Genomic DNA, 18,441 nt, shown 5'->3' with positions numbered 1-18,441 from the left:
AGCCGGGCCGGGCCGGACCCCGCGGCCTCGCCGGGCAAAACGGGCCCTTGGGAGAGGCAGCCCGAGCAGCAGCGTGGGGCTCCACGCGTGGGGCTCCTCCCCGCTCCCCGCCGGGCCCTGCGCGGGGCCGCGGCCCGAACCTTCTGGAGCGGGGCCGCGCGGCGACGCCAGTTGCCAGGGCAACGGCGGGCCTCCCCTCCGCCGAGCCCCGCCCCGCTCAGTCGTCACGGCCGCGGCGGCCAGTGGCGGCGCTGGGAGGTGTCACGTGGGGAAGCGGGCGCCGCCGTGAGGGGCCGGCGGGGCTGGCGGCCCTCACAGCGCGGGGAGCCGCAGCCATGTTCGGGGGCCTGGGGCGCTGCTTCGAGGAGGACCCCTTCTTCCGGTGAGGGGCCCGGCTTGGCCCTCCGGTGCCCTGCGGCGCCGGGTCGGGCTGGCTGGCTGGCGGGCGGGCGGCGGCCCCTGGGGCCCCAGCGCTGGGCGGGGGGGGGAAGGCTACGGGGGGTCGGCCGGGGTGGGTCTGAGGTGGCGGGGAGACCGCCGCGCTCCCCGGCCGCCGCCTGAAGAAGCGCTTCGAGGTTCTTGTCGCCCTGAGGGACGCGTGTCTGTGCGGGGTTAACCGCCGGTGTGGTTCACAGCCGTGCTCCTCCAGTTACGTGAAACAGAGGAACGTGCGGAGTGCCCTTTAAAACTATGTAGGGGTTCAGTTGTTGCCAGTGATTTTAAATACCAGAGCCCTGTCTCTTACTCCCCTCTTCAGTAATGCTTGTCATTTCTACTGTCTCATAGCGCAGTGAAGAGCTTAATCATAATTTCATAGTGACATCGACTGAGAAGAAGTCTTCACCTCCGTTGGTTTGAGTTTCTTGATTTTGGTTTTTCTTCAGTTTCTTAAAAAGCGGGCAGGTGCTGGATGTTCTAGCTTTTCTGGATTTATTTGGTTTTTTTTTTTGCTGTAGACTGTTTCTCAGCTCCTGTTGTTGATGCATACACTAAGGATAACACCAGGTGTTCTTGCATTAAAACTTTGCGTGTGAGATCAGTAGAGGCAAACTGTCTGTCTCCTTGGACTGATTTCCTGAGTGGATGTTGATGCTTTAGCTCAGCAAATGTGGTTTTTGGGGTTTCTATGCCATGAGCACAATGATAGTGCTTGGGGTAGAGCATGTCTATGTATTAAACTCTGAAATCAGTTTTATTTCCTGTGGAAATCTTCATTTGCCACTGGAACCTAAATCTAAGTAGTGTGTCATGCAAACGCTCCCCTAGAGAGCTGGGATAGCCAAAACCACTGAAGTATCTAGTTTGGCCCCAATTTATGTCTTTTGTCAGAAACTGTAATCTGTGGCAGGTAAAAATGGCATCGGAGAACTCGGAGGAGCCTGAATGATTTTGATTTTTCTAAAGACATGGTACTTACTGCGTGGAGCTTAATTACAAGCAAAGATAAGGGGTAATGCGGGTGGGTGGATGAGGAAGGGCAACGCGTCAGGCCTTGTGATGTGGGTTTGTTGACTGTATCTCTTAGTTACAGGATATTCTAGCTGAGGTTGAGTTTGTACCTCTTAAAGGAGAATCTACTGCTTAGCTGCAAAAGCACGTTCCTAGCAGAGGGATAGTTTCTAAAGCTGTGCAAGAAGGATTAGTACACTTGGTTTCTAGGAATGTGCGCACTATTATAACAACTCAACAGTTACATGCAGGATACGCTGTGCGGAAAACTTCACTATGCAAATCCTCTGCATGAAATTAAAATAATAATGGAAATTAAGTCTTGTTTGTAGTAATTTGTAGCGTGCTTTTGACATATCAGTTGCTCTCTTCTTATTTATTCATTTTATTTATGCATTTTTATTGTCGTCACTGATGCAGTCTAAAATTGGAGGGAAAAAAGATTGCTGAAGGTAGAGGAAGGGAGTGTGTGTGAAAGAGATGAGAGAGAGAGATTGATATTGAGATTCATTTTCTTGGCATTGTCCCTGTAAATCTGTTTTGCATATAGTTAAGGAAATGAGCTTATTACTTCAGATAAGATTAGCTTCCAAAATAGTGTAATAAGAGGCTTCTGTTGCCTCACAAGGAGAGGTTTTGACTGCTGAACTGGAAATAGTGCCTGGGTTAAAAGAAATGTCTCCATCAGTGAGTAGCTGTCCTGGGGAAGCACCAGTCTGGCAGCCAAAGTGCTGCCCTGGCCCAGCTGAGTTTCATCCCCAATAGCCTGGACAGGTGCAGAAGTCCCGTCTCCTCTGCCAAGTGCAGTTGGCCTCTGCTTTTAATTTACCAATACACAGCTTTTGTTTCATTGTTCCAGGTGTTATCTCCAGTGTGATTTCACAACTTCAGGCTTACATAACTTCCTAATTAAAAAAAAAAAACCTGCATCTGATATGAAGTAAAGTTTTCAAAAATAATAAACTGAATTTATGGTTCTAGGACACTTGATTTTTCAACTGACCAGAACCATACACACAAGGAAGAAGTAACACCGTACTTTGACACTGTAAAAGGTTTCGGCTGGAACGCAGAGCCTTAAACTTTGGTGCTTAAGCCTGAATCGTACAAGAACTTAACCTAGTGAGATGCATCTTAGTGAAAATCCTCACTTGCATATATGGACAACAAATGTACAATCGTATGTTTCCATTCATAACTTAATTTTTAAAATAACTTATGGTGTTTAATATGTGAAGGTCACAAATTCTGTGTGCAAAACCCAAAACCCTTCTAGAACCCCCTTTCTTTTTCCCCATCGCTTTTATGGTATAACAGTGCAAAGTGTGCAGAAATCATGTCTCTTTCATCAAAAGTATCCCCCCCCCCAAAGGTCAGATTTTAAGTCAGATGTGATCAGTGGGTATTAAACTAGGGTGCTCTCCACCTGTTGCTGTCCTATAAAATCAGTAATTTGAACAAAGAACTTAAGATCTTGCATCCTCTACTGGAGAGACTTTGACTTGTTTTATATATATAAAAATAAATATATATAGAGAGATATATTTATATATATAGTGAGGGTGACATACTCCTTTTGTAGTCATGGTTTGAGTTTCAGTCATCAGAGCCATCAAGGTGGTAGGTTGAATTCCTTGGAAGCCTTGCCTTCCAGACAGATTCTCTGTTGACTTTCCATTGGTCTTCCCCTACTCCAGAGCATACTGAAATTGTAGTGTTTCTTTCAAGGCTTGACAACACTAGATCTTTTTATGAATGGCTCCCTAAAATGTCCCTAGGGAACTAGGAGACTTCACTTTTGTTCCTAAACCTGTCACTCCACAGTATATATTTTACATCCCTGTCTGATAGTAAGAAGCTGTATTTCCAAATTGTTTCATAGACCTTTCATTTTTAAAAAAAACCAACAGTTTTTAAAAAAGCCCACAGTTTTACATGCGGGTATGAGTGTATCAGATAGGTGTAGTGGAGGGTGAATGGCCAAGAGAAGTTGCCAGAGAAGTTGAAATAAGGCAAAAAGGACGATTTCACAAGGTATGAAGCATTAGTTTATGTCAGGTGAGATGTATTACAGCGTGTTAAGCACTGTAAATTCAACCGGTTTTTCTTATCTACGTTAAATCTATGGAATCTTGTTTTGCTTATGATGTGTTGCAGATAACTTATTTTATGAGTGCCCTACTCCTTTTGAATAGGAAGGGACTGGGAAGAAATTGTGTTATGCCTAAATTACTGATGGAATACAGCTCATATTTATTTATGTTTTGATAACCAAACCTATCTGAAGTTTGTGGTGTCACAATAGATTTGATGGAAGTCTGCGTATACTGTGGTAGTGCCCGTGTGCTTCCCTCATCTTGGCTTGTGCAGTCTTTTTCCATCTGTTCTTCACCCTGTGAAAAGTGAGGGGACACTTGCTGTGTGCGAGCTGCTTGTCACATGAGGACTGAAGTTAAAGCTAGCAGTCACGCGAGTGGGGTAGATGAGGGTCTGCTTCGTGACAATGGTAAAACTACTAAGCTATAAAGGTCTGTTTGCACTAGAGTGAGTTGAGTATGTGCGTAGCTTAAAGGATATTGTTGTGTTAAGAAATCTTGTTTGAAAATTAATCCAGTGTTATGTTTGTAACCTTATTTCTTTTTCACTTGAAAAGAAAAAAATAAATGCAACTTTACCACAAGAAGAGACAGTACAAAGCGAAGAGATCAAAGTGGCCACGTGGTGTGGAAACTAGTTTTCATGGGACTGGAGATAAGGGGTGGGGAGAATAGAAAAGCTGTTCAGGAGACTTTCAAGAGATGACTGGGTATTGACGAAGCTTTTCTTCGTGGAGGCATGAGATGTGACGGGAAAGGTCGTGGTGTCCTGGAGAGAATGAGGGTGTGAGGTGTCTGGGGAGTGCCAGGAAATCGATAGAAAGGAAGATGAGGTGCTATTAAGTCTAAGCAAACATACCTGGGAAATGACTGTTAAAGTTAATAAAGTGGCTTTCAGCAGAATAGCAAAGGGGAGAATTAGACTGGAGATGGAGAGAGGAAATGAAGCATGTTTTTTGTATGAAGTAATAATTTGTAGCCTTGGACCACAGGCAACAGTACCGATCATATGATTTTGTCAGAAGCACACTATATTTTGCTCCTCTTTTGGCCTCCGTTTGAAATCTTTAGTTCTTGGCCAAATCAGAGAATGCAAAGAATTGAGTAATAACAGAGAGCAACTTCAGCAATGTTTTACCTGCAAGCCAAGCTGTGGAATTACTGGTGGTGTTCTGTAGGTTTTTGGAAACAGAGGTTGAGTGTTTAGAAAGAGGAGAGAAGAGGGGGAAAACTATCAGGAAAGCAAAAAGCCAGTAAGAATCTTTCTTCCGAAGCAGAGAAAAGGGGTGTGAGAACATGATTTGTGGAGGGGGAGGAAAGGGAAGGCAAAGATGCAATAGTGTGTGACTAAAGTAAAGGAGATGGAGGTGGCTTGAATTTAGAGGTTGGTATACACTTTTGAGCACGTGGGTCAAGTAGGATAAAAAGTAGAATGGGAGCGGCCAGCAAAATAAATTTGAGGGGTGAGGGAGGGGAAAAATCTAGTGGGACATGATGAGTTTAGTGAGTAGTACTGTACTAAGCTTTGGAAGATGAAAATGAAAAAAGAAGAGGAAAAAAAATTCTTTTAATATCAGGGGTTGGAAGTAGAAGTAGTGATAAATAAAAAATAGCTCAGCTTTATAGTTCCTCTCAGATAGTAAACATGGGCTTGAGTGAAAGATGGCTGCAAAGGACGGAATATTTTTGGAAAAGGTGAGGAAAGAGAAGAAGCAATTACGGACACCCAAGAGCATAGGAGAGCAATGAAGGCAGCCGAGAAGACAGAGGAACTACAACACCCAACCAGCCTGTGAGACGGGAAGAAAAGTAAAAGAAGGGAGAGTTTGTTAGGAACAGGAGATTGCCCAGTTGGGTCCTATTAAAGTAAAGAATTTAAATAAAGAACCATATGGAATGATTTAAAAAACTGAGTTTTAAAAATTTCAGAACTATTTTACATAGGTTGGAATAAAACCTGATGACTTTCTATGCGAAATATCTCTTTTTCAGCGATCCCTTTGCTGCACACCATGAATATATGCGGCAGATGATGAGAAGCTTTTCTGATCCTTTTGGACGAGACCCATTTCTCAGTATAACAGATGGTGGGGAGAGAACAGTGGATCGAAGAGCACGCCAGGACTCTCAGGTTGCTCTAAGAGGAAATCGCAGAGTAAGTATTTTCTTAATCTCTAAGGGTTGCTACATGGAATTTACATTTACTGGTAATATAGTCGGCTTCACATTTCCATTTCTGTTAAATTTGGTCTAGTGGAAAGAGAGGCCTAGCTCAGCTATTGCAACCTTGGTCAGATTGTTTCATCACTGAGTAAAATGTGAATAATCTCCCTCTTGGTTCCTTAATGGCCTATTGTTTAAGCATTTATTAGTTAACACTGACAAACTTATTTCTGTTAGGACTAATAACAAGTTTGTATGTTATTGAACACTGAATATACAGTACTTAATGAAACAAACTAAACATATTTATCAAATGTTTGGTTTAATAAATGTTATGTATTAAATGTTTCTGTTGCAGAAAGGCATTAAAAATGTCCAAAGACAGAGCCTTCTTTGAATGCTTAGTTCCTTTTTTATGCTAACTTGACTTAAAAAGGTACCTTGATATGTTTATGCCTTCGCTTTGGTCTTTAGTATCTTGTGTTTAGTTATTTATGTTGAAGTTTGATTTAAGCCAAACGTGTGTTTCAGCCACCTAAACAGTATCTACACAGATATTTTAAACCCTGTTTCAACATTGCAACTGTGAATAAAGGCTTCACATTCTGTATTTGGTCTGATTCTTCATGTTTCCTCTAGATATAAGACTGTAAGAATTAAAGATCAGGGAAATTGAATGAAACCTAATATTTCTGTAAATTACCACCTGAAACTGAGAAGTTGGCAATGATCTATGCTTTACATAAAGCATCTTTTCAACTCTCTGGGCATGCAGGACAATTATATCTCATGCTTCTGTAGCTAAACCTTATCTAACTGCTGTTTTTAGAAAGGATGTACGTTTGAAGTTGGTTCCTTTCCCTCCACCAGGCTAAATATTTTTGTAGCTGAATGATCTCTTACGTTAATGAATCACACTGGAATTTAAAACAGTAGTTGGAAGACAAAACAGATTACAAGGGCTTGTGGAACTCAGCCAGATTCGGTGGTGGTTGTTCAAGCCTAGATAGTTAGAGCTTAATAAACATAGCTGAAACACGGACTGTCACCTACAAGTCAAAAGGGTAACTGTCAGATTCTTTCCTCTGTGCTCATACATTGCCAGTTAGTTTCAAATATAGATGTTGCTCAGTCTAATTAGGGCATGATCTTTCCTCTACTGAAGCAGATTCTTAGGCCTTGGTTCACTAGATGCCTAAAAACAGATCAGACTTCTTTTTCCCTTAGAAAAAAGAATATGTCAAACCTTACCCTAGTATCTTGGGGGTTTGTATCCCTTGTTCTTGGCAGTGAGGGATAAATGTGAGGCATAGAAAACCTTTATCTGTGGTGACAGAAAGGAGTTAAAGGTGCAAGAGTGCTGTATTATTTTGATAAGCACAAAAGAATTCCACACCTGCTAAAATCTTTCCAGTATCTTTTAATGTTCCTCAGGTTTCATCTAAGAGTTGTCAGATGTCACACAAGACTCAGTACTGATTATTTGAGCCTTGTAGTAGTCTCAAACTGCTTTTACTGGTTTCCTTCCAGGAATGATTCAAACACTTAAAATAATTAGATTTTTATGTAGGAAAAGACAGGTATCTTTACTACCATGTAAAATACACTTTGTTAAAATTACCCATACTGATTACTGATATTGCAATTCTATGTTTAAGTGAACTATAGCATGCCTAAAACTGCTTTACAAGGGCCAGAATTTGTTGCAACAGGTCAATGTGCGTCAATATAGCATTCAAATCTGACAATGCTTTTCCTTTCTCAAGCAGGTTTGCAGTGCCAGTTTTTAGCCTCTTGGAGGGAGGGAAGGAGGAGGAAAGGATATGAGCGGGAGGAATGGGGTAAAACATCTTAAGAGATACTGTCATTCGGTTTTGTTTGGGTATCTGATGATCCTATATATTAGGCAACTATTTAACAGCTTTTTAGTATGTATTATAAAAGAAAGAGTTTATAAACTCTTTCTTTTATAACAACTTTATTATTTCTGAGGATATCCTTTTGCACTTGATATATATATAAAATATATTATATTCTTTTCTGTCACTACATATTGGACAGAACTGCAGTCTGAAAGAGTTCGTAAAGGTATTCAAGAATCGGATAATTCTTTCCTTTTGTACTCAAAGTTATTGTAAAGGATTTGGTACTTCTGTCTAACAAGCTTTTCTTTAGGTAGGCTTTTATATAACTCTCCAATCTTAGTTTCCTGGAAACATCAATTTGTTTTCCAGCATCTCATTGCCCTGTCATATACGGATATTCAATATCAGTTGGTCAAACAGGAACTTTATTTGCCAGTGTTTATAGCTACATCTATTTATACAACTGGAAAAGAATATAATTTGCTTATGGGGATTTGTCTTTGGGTGGTTCTGTATATGATGATATATTTACCTAGAACTTCTTTGCAGTGACCTTTGAAACTGCTGACAAGTTAGACTTCATTTTGTTTATCGCAAGGAATGTATGGCTATTTTAAAGAAATATCTTTATATTTACATTAATCTCTTATAATACATAAAGAGTGCCTGTGAACAGGTCAGCTGCATCGCTTAATTTTTTTAAGGTCTAAAGTTGTATGCCCACCTTCTTCTGAAATTTAATTACATAAATTTACATTAAGGGTACTACTGATTTGTTGATTTTAAGCAACTTTCAGTGATGGGGTTCTATTGCATGACTAGAATGAAGTGTTTTCAGAGATGTGGGTGATGTCTGAAGCGCTGTGCCACGTTTTAAATAATTTTAGTACAAAGGTTGCATGGTATACAAATGTTTCTCAACTTCCAGCCTTAAGTGCTTCTAGTGCATACATATGAATATGACTTATTTAATGTGGTGACAGCTATCGCTTTCCAATATCATTAGTATAAATATATTACTTCTATATACCCAGAGACTACTTCGTATTATGTTGTTGTAGCACACTATAAATTACCAAGGTCCTCTTCAGTGACTGTTTTTATTTGATCGGAAATGTTTAATATCGCCTGCTGTACATGAAAGTGCACTGTGAAAGTGCTGCTATGTGAATAGTTACTTCTGCTGTGTCTGATAACGGCTACAATAACTAAAAGACCTTGGTCCTTTTTCTTCCAGGCAACAAGCTGCTCCCTCATGCCCTTTGCAGGCTTTGGTAGAGTGGTTAGTATCCCAGGAGCAATAATCCTTGTAGCTCTTGCTAGTATGTGTATACTGTCTGCATAACTAAAGCATGGACAAAGGCTGGTTTTAGTGTGCTTGCAAACTGCTTTTGTTGGTGTTTAGATATATGGAACAATATAATTCAAGAAAGATTTAAAAAAAAAAATTTTCCCCCTTATTAAATGAAAATGCTGGGGTAGACTAAATACGCTGATTGGAAAAGTTGCTACTTAGCAGCTGGCTTTTCTGCTCGGTGATGTATCTGTTGGTGCTTGATCTCTGATGGACATGAATGAAATAATCCCTGGAGAGAGACTCCAAACTTTGAGTGCTGCCTGTAGACAGACACTAGTGGCTTGGGGTGTGTTTGTGGGTGTCATACTGACAAGACCTGTAGCACTGATCACAGCTAGGACAGGCCAGCTTCTGGAGACAGAATTTCTACTGGAACTGAGCTTGGAATGTTTCTCAGTTTGTTGGGGCTTTGGAATATCTTGTAAAAGATCTGTAAAAAGTACCTGAGGAAAAGCAAGTTTATTGTTATGACACTCATGGAGGCTTTTGCTTCCTTTGGAAGGCTTTAAAGACTCCTCAGATTGAAAACCAGTAGCTTAGAGAGTGGGTCTCACTTGTAGAGCAGGTAAAAATGGGCGTGGATCTTTGAATTTTCAGATCCAAAAGTGTTGCTTGTTTAATTATCTTTTGCAGGAGCACAAATTGGCAACTTTCTGTATGCAAAAAGTGTATTAGCTAATCAAAGTTCTTTTGCTATTAACTGCGCAGGCTATGGTTTTACTCCCCTACTCCCAACCTATGGCATGTAATTCCATAGGTACAGCTGATTACTATGTAATGTCATTGGTCAACGTCCAGATTTTTAACTGTAGAAGGCGGTTTTCTGGAGTTACTAACACTTGCAATGATTTGATGCCCTAAATTGTCTATACTTATTGCCCTTGCTAGTCCTTAAGGATTCAGATTTCTTGCTACTCAAGAAACAAACTGAAGGTTTTCTATACCTGAATTTTACTTAGTTTTGTGCTTAAACTGCAGATTTTATTTTTAAACTTTTAAATACGTAGCTATTTAAATGAATGTATTTAAATTTAATTCTGTATATTTCCAGTAGTTGGAGGAATGTGGGGCGTTAGCTGTTGTAATTAGCGTCCTGGTGTTTCGTAGCACCTTAGGAGTGCAAAGGGCTGCTATGTGCAGCCCGGCAGCCTGCTTCTTGTCAAAGCTGCTGGGTTTTGCAGAGCCCCTGGGAGCTGTTTTCCCTGCTCTTCTCACAGCCTCACCTCTGTGGACCAGAGCGTGGTGGTGGCACAGCGGCTGTCCTGGGAAGCAGCGAGGCGTGCGTGCGTCTAGAAGCTCACCAACCAGCCAATGTGTGGTGTTTGCTCTTAACTAGCGTGCTCTGACCAGAGCTGCTCATGTCAGAAACCAGGCAGCCCAGTAGGGAGTTTGAACGGGTCCTGAGGAAAAGCTCATAGTAGGAGAGAAAAGGCATGGCGAAAATCATCTTTATCCTCACCAGCTGCTGCGCTGGAGAGGAGCCCAGAGGATGCTCAGTTGGGACAGCACTGCTGTCTTCCCAGATGGTCACTTAGAAGAGTTCACCCTTTCCCTCCTTTCTGTCTCCCTGTGTCTCTATTTTTTTGTTTTGTTTTCTTCCAAAGGTAGCTTCCGTCAGTATGGTCAGTATATGCCATCAGCTACAGATCCTATTAATAACATTCTGTGCATGTAAACCTGTCTTAGTATCTGTCCTTTGTGCAGCTCTGGATCTTCTGCTTTCGTCTAAAAATAACAAATGAATGTTTTGTTGAATACATCCATAGCATCAAGTAATTAAGCTGCCATTAAAATACCAAGTTATGGTTCTCTGATTTTTCCATAGTGAGTGGAAAAATTTATGAGTAATGTACGCTACTTCTGCAAAGGAACAGCTATGTCTGCTGGGATGCATTTTCAGTGTGATTCCACAGGTATTAAGGGATTTGCATAATAGAGATAATTTGATCTTCAATAGATTATAAGGCATGGAGGGTCATACAGTACTTTTTACAGTAGAAGCTAGTTAGGTCAGAAGGTATATGAAAATAGGTCTTGTAAATTGGCCACAATATGAGCTTATTTTGGCATTTGTGTCAAATCTTTCACTTCTGTCTTTCCAGTATCTCCAACTTAACAATCGAGCTCCCTATGCTACCTTTCAATTTTTCATTTGAAAGGATGCATTTTGGCTTGTCTACGTCTATGAATTGCAGTCTGTGAAAACTTTTTTGATGGTCTGATTCGCATTAAAAAATGCATGTCAAACAACAGCTTCAGAACTTGAAGAGTCAGAAGACTTTGTTTTAATTTTAATCTCTCTTCTTTTAGCAGGATGCAGATTTTGGGGAACCTTTTTTTGCAATGGACAGGATGATGTCAAATATGAGAAACAGTATGCTGGAAATGCAAAGAAAATTTGTAAGTTTTTTAAAATTTGTTCTAAAATTAATTGTATTGGAGGATAACAGTTGTTTAAAATATTACTCAAAGTCCTGCCAAGAAAAAGGTTACTAGTCTCAAGCAGATAGTAGGATTTCCCCCCCCGCTCCGACTATATCGTGGTTATAATTCTCTATACTGTCACTGATTATTTGCTAACAACAGTACTTCAAATGTATGCTTGATTCTCTAGGGGTTAGAACTGCTGTGAGTTATCTGGGCTCTGGCCATTGCCAGAGCTGACACCTTAAGTGAAGGAGCAGTTTAAAGTGTTACTGTACATTTAAAAACAACAAAACTGCGAACACGTAAATGCCACCCTGCATGTAGACTTTCCTCTGATCTTATTTTTCAGTGCTGCTTCTTTCTTCTTTCATCACAGTCCTTGAAGATAACACTGATATGTATTAAGTGTTGCTGAGTATATTTACTGCATTTTACTGGCCTTGTAAAATGGCTTGTAACCATTGTTGCTCAAGTCCTATTTCACCTGAACTCTTTACACACCTTATTATATACTGTATATGGTAAGACTGATGTTACAGCTTACATCTTCGTAACTAAACTACGCCAGGGCAAATGTTCGAGCAGTTCCTTATTGCTGCCCATGCTTTTTATTTGTTGTCATGTTTCCTGGCATGGGGAGGCTTGTGGCCAGACCAAGGCTAGGAGAAGAGTGAGGGCATATCAAATGCCAAGGTCTCTTCCCAACAGGCCATATCTGTGGTGCCAGGACTGAGGGTTGGTTTTTCAGAGGGGTATTCTTTTTCATAACAAGATAGTCTCAGAATGTGAGAAGTAGCTATTATCCACAGGTTTTAACTTTTATTAATAAGAAGTCTACATTGCTTGTAGGATGACCTGTCCATCCATCCAGAAGCACACACGTTCAGCTCCTCCTCTGTGATGACATACTCCAAAATAGGGGATGAACCACCAAAAGTTTTCCAAGCTTCAACTCAGACACGCACAGCTCCAGGAGGTGTAAGTAGTCCTGAGAGGCAGCAAAAAGGTGGTATGTAATTATTGGAATTTAAGTTCATCTATACCAAACCACAGCTTCCTTCAGGTTCTTTTTACTGGAGACAGTTACTCTTATAATTTAGAAAAATATATGTCTGTTTAAATATTGCTCTATATTAAAGGCTTCTTAAGCTAAAGTGCTGTTTTCTTCCTTGTAATTTGTATGCTTCTAAGTATACATCTAAATAAATTGTAGGCCTATCAAAGGCTGGAAAAATTGAGAGCCAGAATAGCTGATTCTTCAATGTGGTCTCCCAGTGTCTTTCTCTTTGCTATAATTAATCCTCTTCTTCTACATTTAAAATTCTGTCTAAAATATAAGATAGCAAGAGGCAGTCTATTTATGCAAAACATGGCTTCAAATCATCCCCTGTACTCAAGCACTTTTAAAAGCTTACATAATGCCTCAGATGAAGATGCCCTTTCATTGACTTCCTTGCAGCTGTTGCGTCTAATTCTGCTAAGAAATTTGAATTTGAACCCTGAAGCAAGGCTCATGAAAGACTATATGCGAGCAGTAAAGGCCGTTGAGCATGATTGGCTGGGGGATATGTTCAAGCTCAAGCAGACACTCAGTTATCAAAAAGGTTCTAATAATATACCTATGAACACAGTGATAAGTGGTTGCCTGGGTTTCAAGCCAGTCAACATGACAACCTAGTAATTAGTTGTCCCTTCATGCTGAGAATATTGGCATCGGCTGTTATTCGTTCTGTTGTCAAGGAGAATGTTGAAGACTTGTCTGCATGTATTATATTTAGACTAGGCTTTTTTCACCCAACAATTAATATCCAGTGTGTCTGTTACTTAAGAAGCTTTAGGTGTTCTTGTTTAATCTTCCTGTCTGTTGCCAGAAAGCAAATAGACTTGATCTGTGCTTTGTTGGTGTGTTTTCAGCTAACACAGTACATGAGACAATTGGAAAAGCCTGTAAAACCTAACTTTTTCAAAAGTAAGATATAAAAACTTTGGGGAAGAAAATTTTATTTAAACAAAAAAGTTAACTTATTTTTTTGGCTGGAAGGACACTTATTTCCCTTTTTTTTTTACAGGTTAAGGAGACAAGAAAAGCACTTAAGGATTCTGAAAGTGGACTGGAAAAAATGGCTATTGGTCATCATATTCATGATCGTGCCCATGTCATTAAAAAATCAAAGAACAGCAAGACTGGTGATGAGGAAATGAACCAAGAATTCATCAACCTGGATGAGGGTGTGTCTTTTTATGCAGTTCTCTAATGGGCTTTACACTGTTGTTTCACATACCAATTTTGAAGTTCCAGCTTGAGACAGCTTAAAAGGGACTTTTTCAGAAAGTGCTAAGTCTGCGCATCAGGTTTCCTTAGTTGATATAAATTTGAACGACCTAAGTCAAAGGAACCAGTTAGACTTGAAAATGTTGTGTTATAATGCAGTTGTTGTTTGCTTGTACAATAGCTGCTCATATTTGAAAGTACTTCTAATGACACTTTATGCTTTCAAACAGACTTTTAACAGAATTTTACTATTTGCTCTGTGTGTGTGTTTGTGGCTAATAGAAAAGACATATTTAAGAGATGGGTGGTTAAAATGTTCATATACTTTTACGACCCAGTGACTTTCAGGGTTTTTTTATTTTTATCTTCCAAACATAAGCCTACTGGCAGGAAGCATTTAGTTGTCTTACAGATCCCCTAGAAATAGTTTGCTGGCCATGTGGAGAGTCACAGACCACAAGTTTAAAAAACACCGTTCAAAAAAATGTTCATTACATGTCTCTTCCTATCTTGCTTGCATTTATGAAAAATAAATGTAAACTTTAACTGTTTTTCAGCTGAGGCCCAGACGTTTGATGAAGAGTGGCAGAAAGAGATAATGAAGTTCAAGCCATCTAGAGCTAGATGCAATTTAGAAGCTCCAAAATACAGAAGTATTCATCACATACCCAAGGAAGGTGGATTAAGAAGGTAAAAATAGTTTCCTACCAGAATAAGGAAATACTAGCAGCAGAATGAAAATTAAATTCTGAAGCAATCTGTTCATGAACAAACAATGCTTACTGGCAAGCTGAGGAGAAATAGCATGTTTTATTCCTCCTTCTCTCATGATGCCACAATAAACAGCATAAGGCAGTATTTTGTGAACTAAATTTTGAAGAAATTAAGTATTTTTGACTTTGAAAATGACTTAATGAATTGATAGGCTAAAATGGTGGGTGTTTTTTCTAGAGAACGATGCCAGTGCTCTTGGCTCAGCTATGTACAAATGTTGTAGCTGCCCCGGAGTCATTAAACTGGGTTGGCTGCATTAAGGTGTAATCCTTATTGAGGGCTAGGTTGATCTGTTCTCTTGGGTAAAAGGAAAGACGCCTTCCATATAGTTGGAGACAGACACACCCCTCTCTTCAGGGTTAGATTTCAAATGAGACCTCTTCTAATCCTCAAATCAGGAAGTCTGTGTAGGAATGAGGACTTACCTGTAAACGCAGGAGCTACCCTGCATAGACTGCTATCTACCAAGCTTCGGGGTTTGGTTTTTTCCCCTCCTATTGACATAGTTTCAGTGGAACTTGTGACACCTTTATCAGGTGCATGTTTGGTAGCAAATGCTCCGGAAGGGAAACACTCCTCTTGTGTAAACTACACAGAGCGCTTTCCCTCTGGCACCTCTTCAGTTCTAGAGGTTTATTACAGAGGCTGCTTTACCTTCAACTTCAGTTCTCAAACTAAGCTGTTTCTTTCTTCTCATCGAGTGTGCAGGATGAGGAAACAGTCCAACTCTATGGTGGCAACAATGGAAGTGGTTTTGGAGGGAGAGGCAAATCTGTTTTACAACTAAAATAACTATACCTCCACATAAGTAATTAACAAAATGTATATTCCCCCACATCATATGGTGGTTGTGGTTGTTGTTTGTTTCAGAGAGAAACCACTTGCACTTGCGGGTTCCAGGGAGCCCAGAGTTTCTTTGGAGAATCTGAATGTGAAAGGAACACATGTCCCCATCAAAAGCAGCAACAAATAAATTGCTTCCATTCTCCATTTGAATGGAGTTTCTTCAGAGAAGATAATGGTGCTGCATTGCTTATGTTCATATAAGTATACACGTATATATGACCAATCTCTGTTTTTTGTTTTAGTAAGTATTAGTGTGCCTTGCTACTCCGATCTTTTGACAACTGAATGTTCTTTAAACTTCAGATCCTTGGTTAAACCATCTAGTACTTTCAGTAAATTAAAAACCCAACAACTTTCCACTTAAAAGCACTTTAATGGATTATCACTAATTCTGTTTAAAAAAAAAAAAAAAAAAGCTTTGATTTGCAAGATTTTTTTGCTACAGCTGCACCAGTCTCAGACTTTTATTAAGCCTGGTAATGAAACTACTTTTTCCCACACTCTGTAACTTGCACAGAAAGTAAATTATCTTTTGATTTTGTGTGGCTGAAATAGTTATTGATTTTCTAGGTGACAGAGCAATTTGAATACACCATAGCCACTATATATATCTCTCTATATATATCTTTAAAATCTTATTGTAAATTGTTATAGAATCTCCAGATTCACCTTATTTAACATGAAGAAAAGTGAGAGGAATACTGAAATGACAAATACTTCAAGTAAACTTTACTTTATCAACATTCTTATATTCATAAGCTGTGCGTGCATCTCTTATTTTCTGGGCCTAGACTGTCGGTTTTGTATTTCTGATCCTTGGTATGTTTCCTTTGGAGGTGGCCCATTATTTTTTGTTCTTGAAGATTCTCTGTAGTAGCTTTTAATTATTCTGTAATAATACCACTGTGTCCTAAGAAAGTCAGCTGTAACTATTAGTTATTAATCACAAAAATATGTGGGAGAAACTGGTTGAGTAGGCAGTAGTTTAACTGGATAACGAATGATTACACCGTTTCTTCTGCTCTAAAAAGCTGAGCGCGCCCTGCGTACAGGAAACTGTTTCCCCCTCAGCTGGGATGAGATGTGTCTGCATTCTTTTGTGTCCTGTTTCAGTGGATGTAGAATGATCCGAAATCTAACGCTTGACCTCTCTTGACGTTGTTCTTGTTGCTGTTTGGTTAGAGTCTGATGTTCTAGAGGAAAGCCAACTGTGTGACTGAGAACAGGCAAGGTCTCTGTATTAGAAGTGTTAAGTTCGTATGACGCAGAATTGATCCCTGTGTTGAAGCATTAATAACTTCTGTAGATTGTAACATTACAGCGTTAGCACTATAGCATATATTTCAAGGCTAAAACGTTATAGTGGAGCCTTAAAAAAGGCACTACTTATATGATAAAAGAAAATAGGTTTAGGAAGTTAAGATGAATATTTGTTTGGCCAAAAAGGAAATGGCCTTTAAATCACACCTTTCTGCAGATTCCCCAGATTATTTCTTTCTATGTTTATTAATGTCAAAAAATAATCAAAGTACTTTTGCTGAGCTCTGACAAGCGAAAGACAATTGTTCATTTGCTTGTTTAACGCAGTGGTCTCTTCTTGCTATTATCAGAGCAAATACTAGTGGCAATAAGTTTATGGTATTGAACCGTTCTGCGAGCGGTCAAGGTAAGTGGGCAGTAAGGGGGTAGCAACCTCTGACAGAAGGACAGGCTGAAACAGTGCGATACCACAGTCACGCTTGCCAGGGGATGTCTGCCAGAACCCCGAAACTAAAGGATGCTCTTACTCTCCTTAAAAAGGAAGATCAGGCGCTAGAGCTGTACTCTTACACGTGCCGAAGACAACATCGATTTTGCAGTTAATGTCACTGAGAATATAAGGCCGCGGAGGCATTTTTCAGGGATGTCACTTCAATTTCCCAGTAATAAACAGCAGAAAAGTTCTTAATGTTGTCACTTCAGAAGATATCTTTGATTTGAGACACTGCTATTTAACAGAAAATAGTATTCATCGGACAACTTGTATTTTTGTCTATGCTTTACTGAGATTAAAAAACAACATGATACACTTACGTAATCAATAAAACAAGTACTTACTTTGGTTTTAAAATTATAGTGGAAAAAGGCTAATACTCATTACAGATTACTTTGTTATGCAAAACAATGTTCTGAAATGTAACACAAAAGAAATCGTTCTATGTAGAAACATCCGAAACAAATTCTTTAATAAAGTTATTTATTATTTACAGTTGTTGTTTTGGCTTACTCTACACCACCCGATGACTTGTGCATTATTTCTTTTGGGCTGCTTTGAAACATTCTTATATGTGACACCAATAGGAATGCACTGAGGGGAAATTCCCAGAAAACATGCATTTACCACAAAAAAAAAGTTTGCTAGAAGGAAACAGGGGAGGGTGGGACTAGATAAATGGTGATGGCCAGGCTGTTCCTCTGCCTCGGAAGGGCTCTTGGAGTCTTCTCCGGTATGAAAGACTAACTGTTCCTGCTGTGATCTTGGGGGGGATTTTTTTAAATATTTGAGAATACGGGTATACACTATAGCTTCCTTGAGCTATACATGAACCCAAGTATGCCGTCTAGTCTAACGGCCATCATATGCACACTCGTATTTGATTCCAAGTGCGAGAATTTATTCTGCCACTGTGGTGTTGACCAGCGGGAAGTCACGCAGAGTCACTGCATCGGGGCCGGCCTGCTTGCGTACCGGCAACGCTGACTTCGTTGGAGCTTTCTTGCCATTATAACACAATGTTCAAAGCGTTACGGGTTGGTACCTGTACTCCACACAGGAGATTGCACTTTCCCTTTTCGTGCAGTGCTGCCATAGTGTTGCTCCTTCTAATTAGTAAACCTCAGCCGAACGCGCCTGTGAAAGGTAACCCTGCGCTCGGCACCGGCCTGTGTCCCTGTGGCTTTTTTTTTTTTTTTTGTGAAACGAGATGACCTTCCTCTGCAGTGACAGTATTGTCACCGATGTCTCCGAGCACTGCCAGCAGCGAGCTCCAGCAGCGCGGATCCCCCTCGCCCTGTCGAGGTCGCTAATTAAAATGCTGAAGGGGGTCAGGCCCAGAGCCTCCTTGGGGCCCAGCCCAGCAGGAACGCTGCTCCTCCTCCTCCCCTTCTCCCTGCCCTTCTCTACGGTCGGTGTTTCTCCGAGGCTCTCGCCCG

General features: G+C 40.3%; 1 protein-coding gene across 3 annotated transcripts; it reads left to right on the top strand.

The window, feature by feature from the left end:
* Positions 1–247: 247 nt before the first annotated feature.
* Positions 248–17,495, top strand: MLF1 (myeloid leukemia factor 1). 3 transcript variants are annotated; one of them, XM_072868462.1, is made up of 8 exons: positions 248–382; positions 5,538–5,700; positions 8,811–8,855; positions 11,241–11,330; positions 12,207–12,335; positions 13,427–13,586; positions 14,187–14,319; positions 15,274–17,495. In XM_072868462.1, the coding sequence occupies exons 1-8, from the start codon at positions 336–338 to the stop codon at positions 15,374–15,376; spliced, it is 870 nt and encodes a 289-aa protein (XP_072724563.1). In that variant the 5' UTR covers positions 248–335; the 3' UTR covers positions 15,377–17,495. The 3 variants fall into 3 exon arrangements, with proteins under 3 accessions (XP_072724563.1, XP_072724565.1, XP_072724564.1); XM_072868464.1 differs by lacking the exon at positions 8,811–8,855 and having other exon boundaries at positions 11,244–11,330; XM_072868463.1 differs by lacking the exon at positions 8,811–8,855.
* The last annotated feature ends 946 nt before the right edge of the window (positions 17,496–18,441 follow it).

This window comes from Ciconia boyciana, chromosome 7 (genome assembly GCF_034638445.1).
Source record: "Ciconia boyciana chromosome 7, ASM3463844v1, whole genome shotgun sequence".
NCBI lineage: Eukaryota > Metazoa > Chordata > Aves > Ciconiiformes > Ciconiidae > Ciconia > Ciconia boyciana.
The sequence above is the reverse complement of the archived record's forward strand: the minus strand, read 5'-3'. Positions and strand labels throughout refer to the sequence as shown.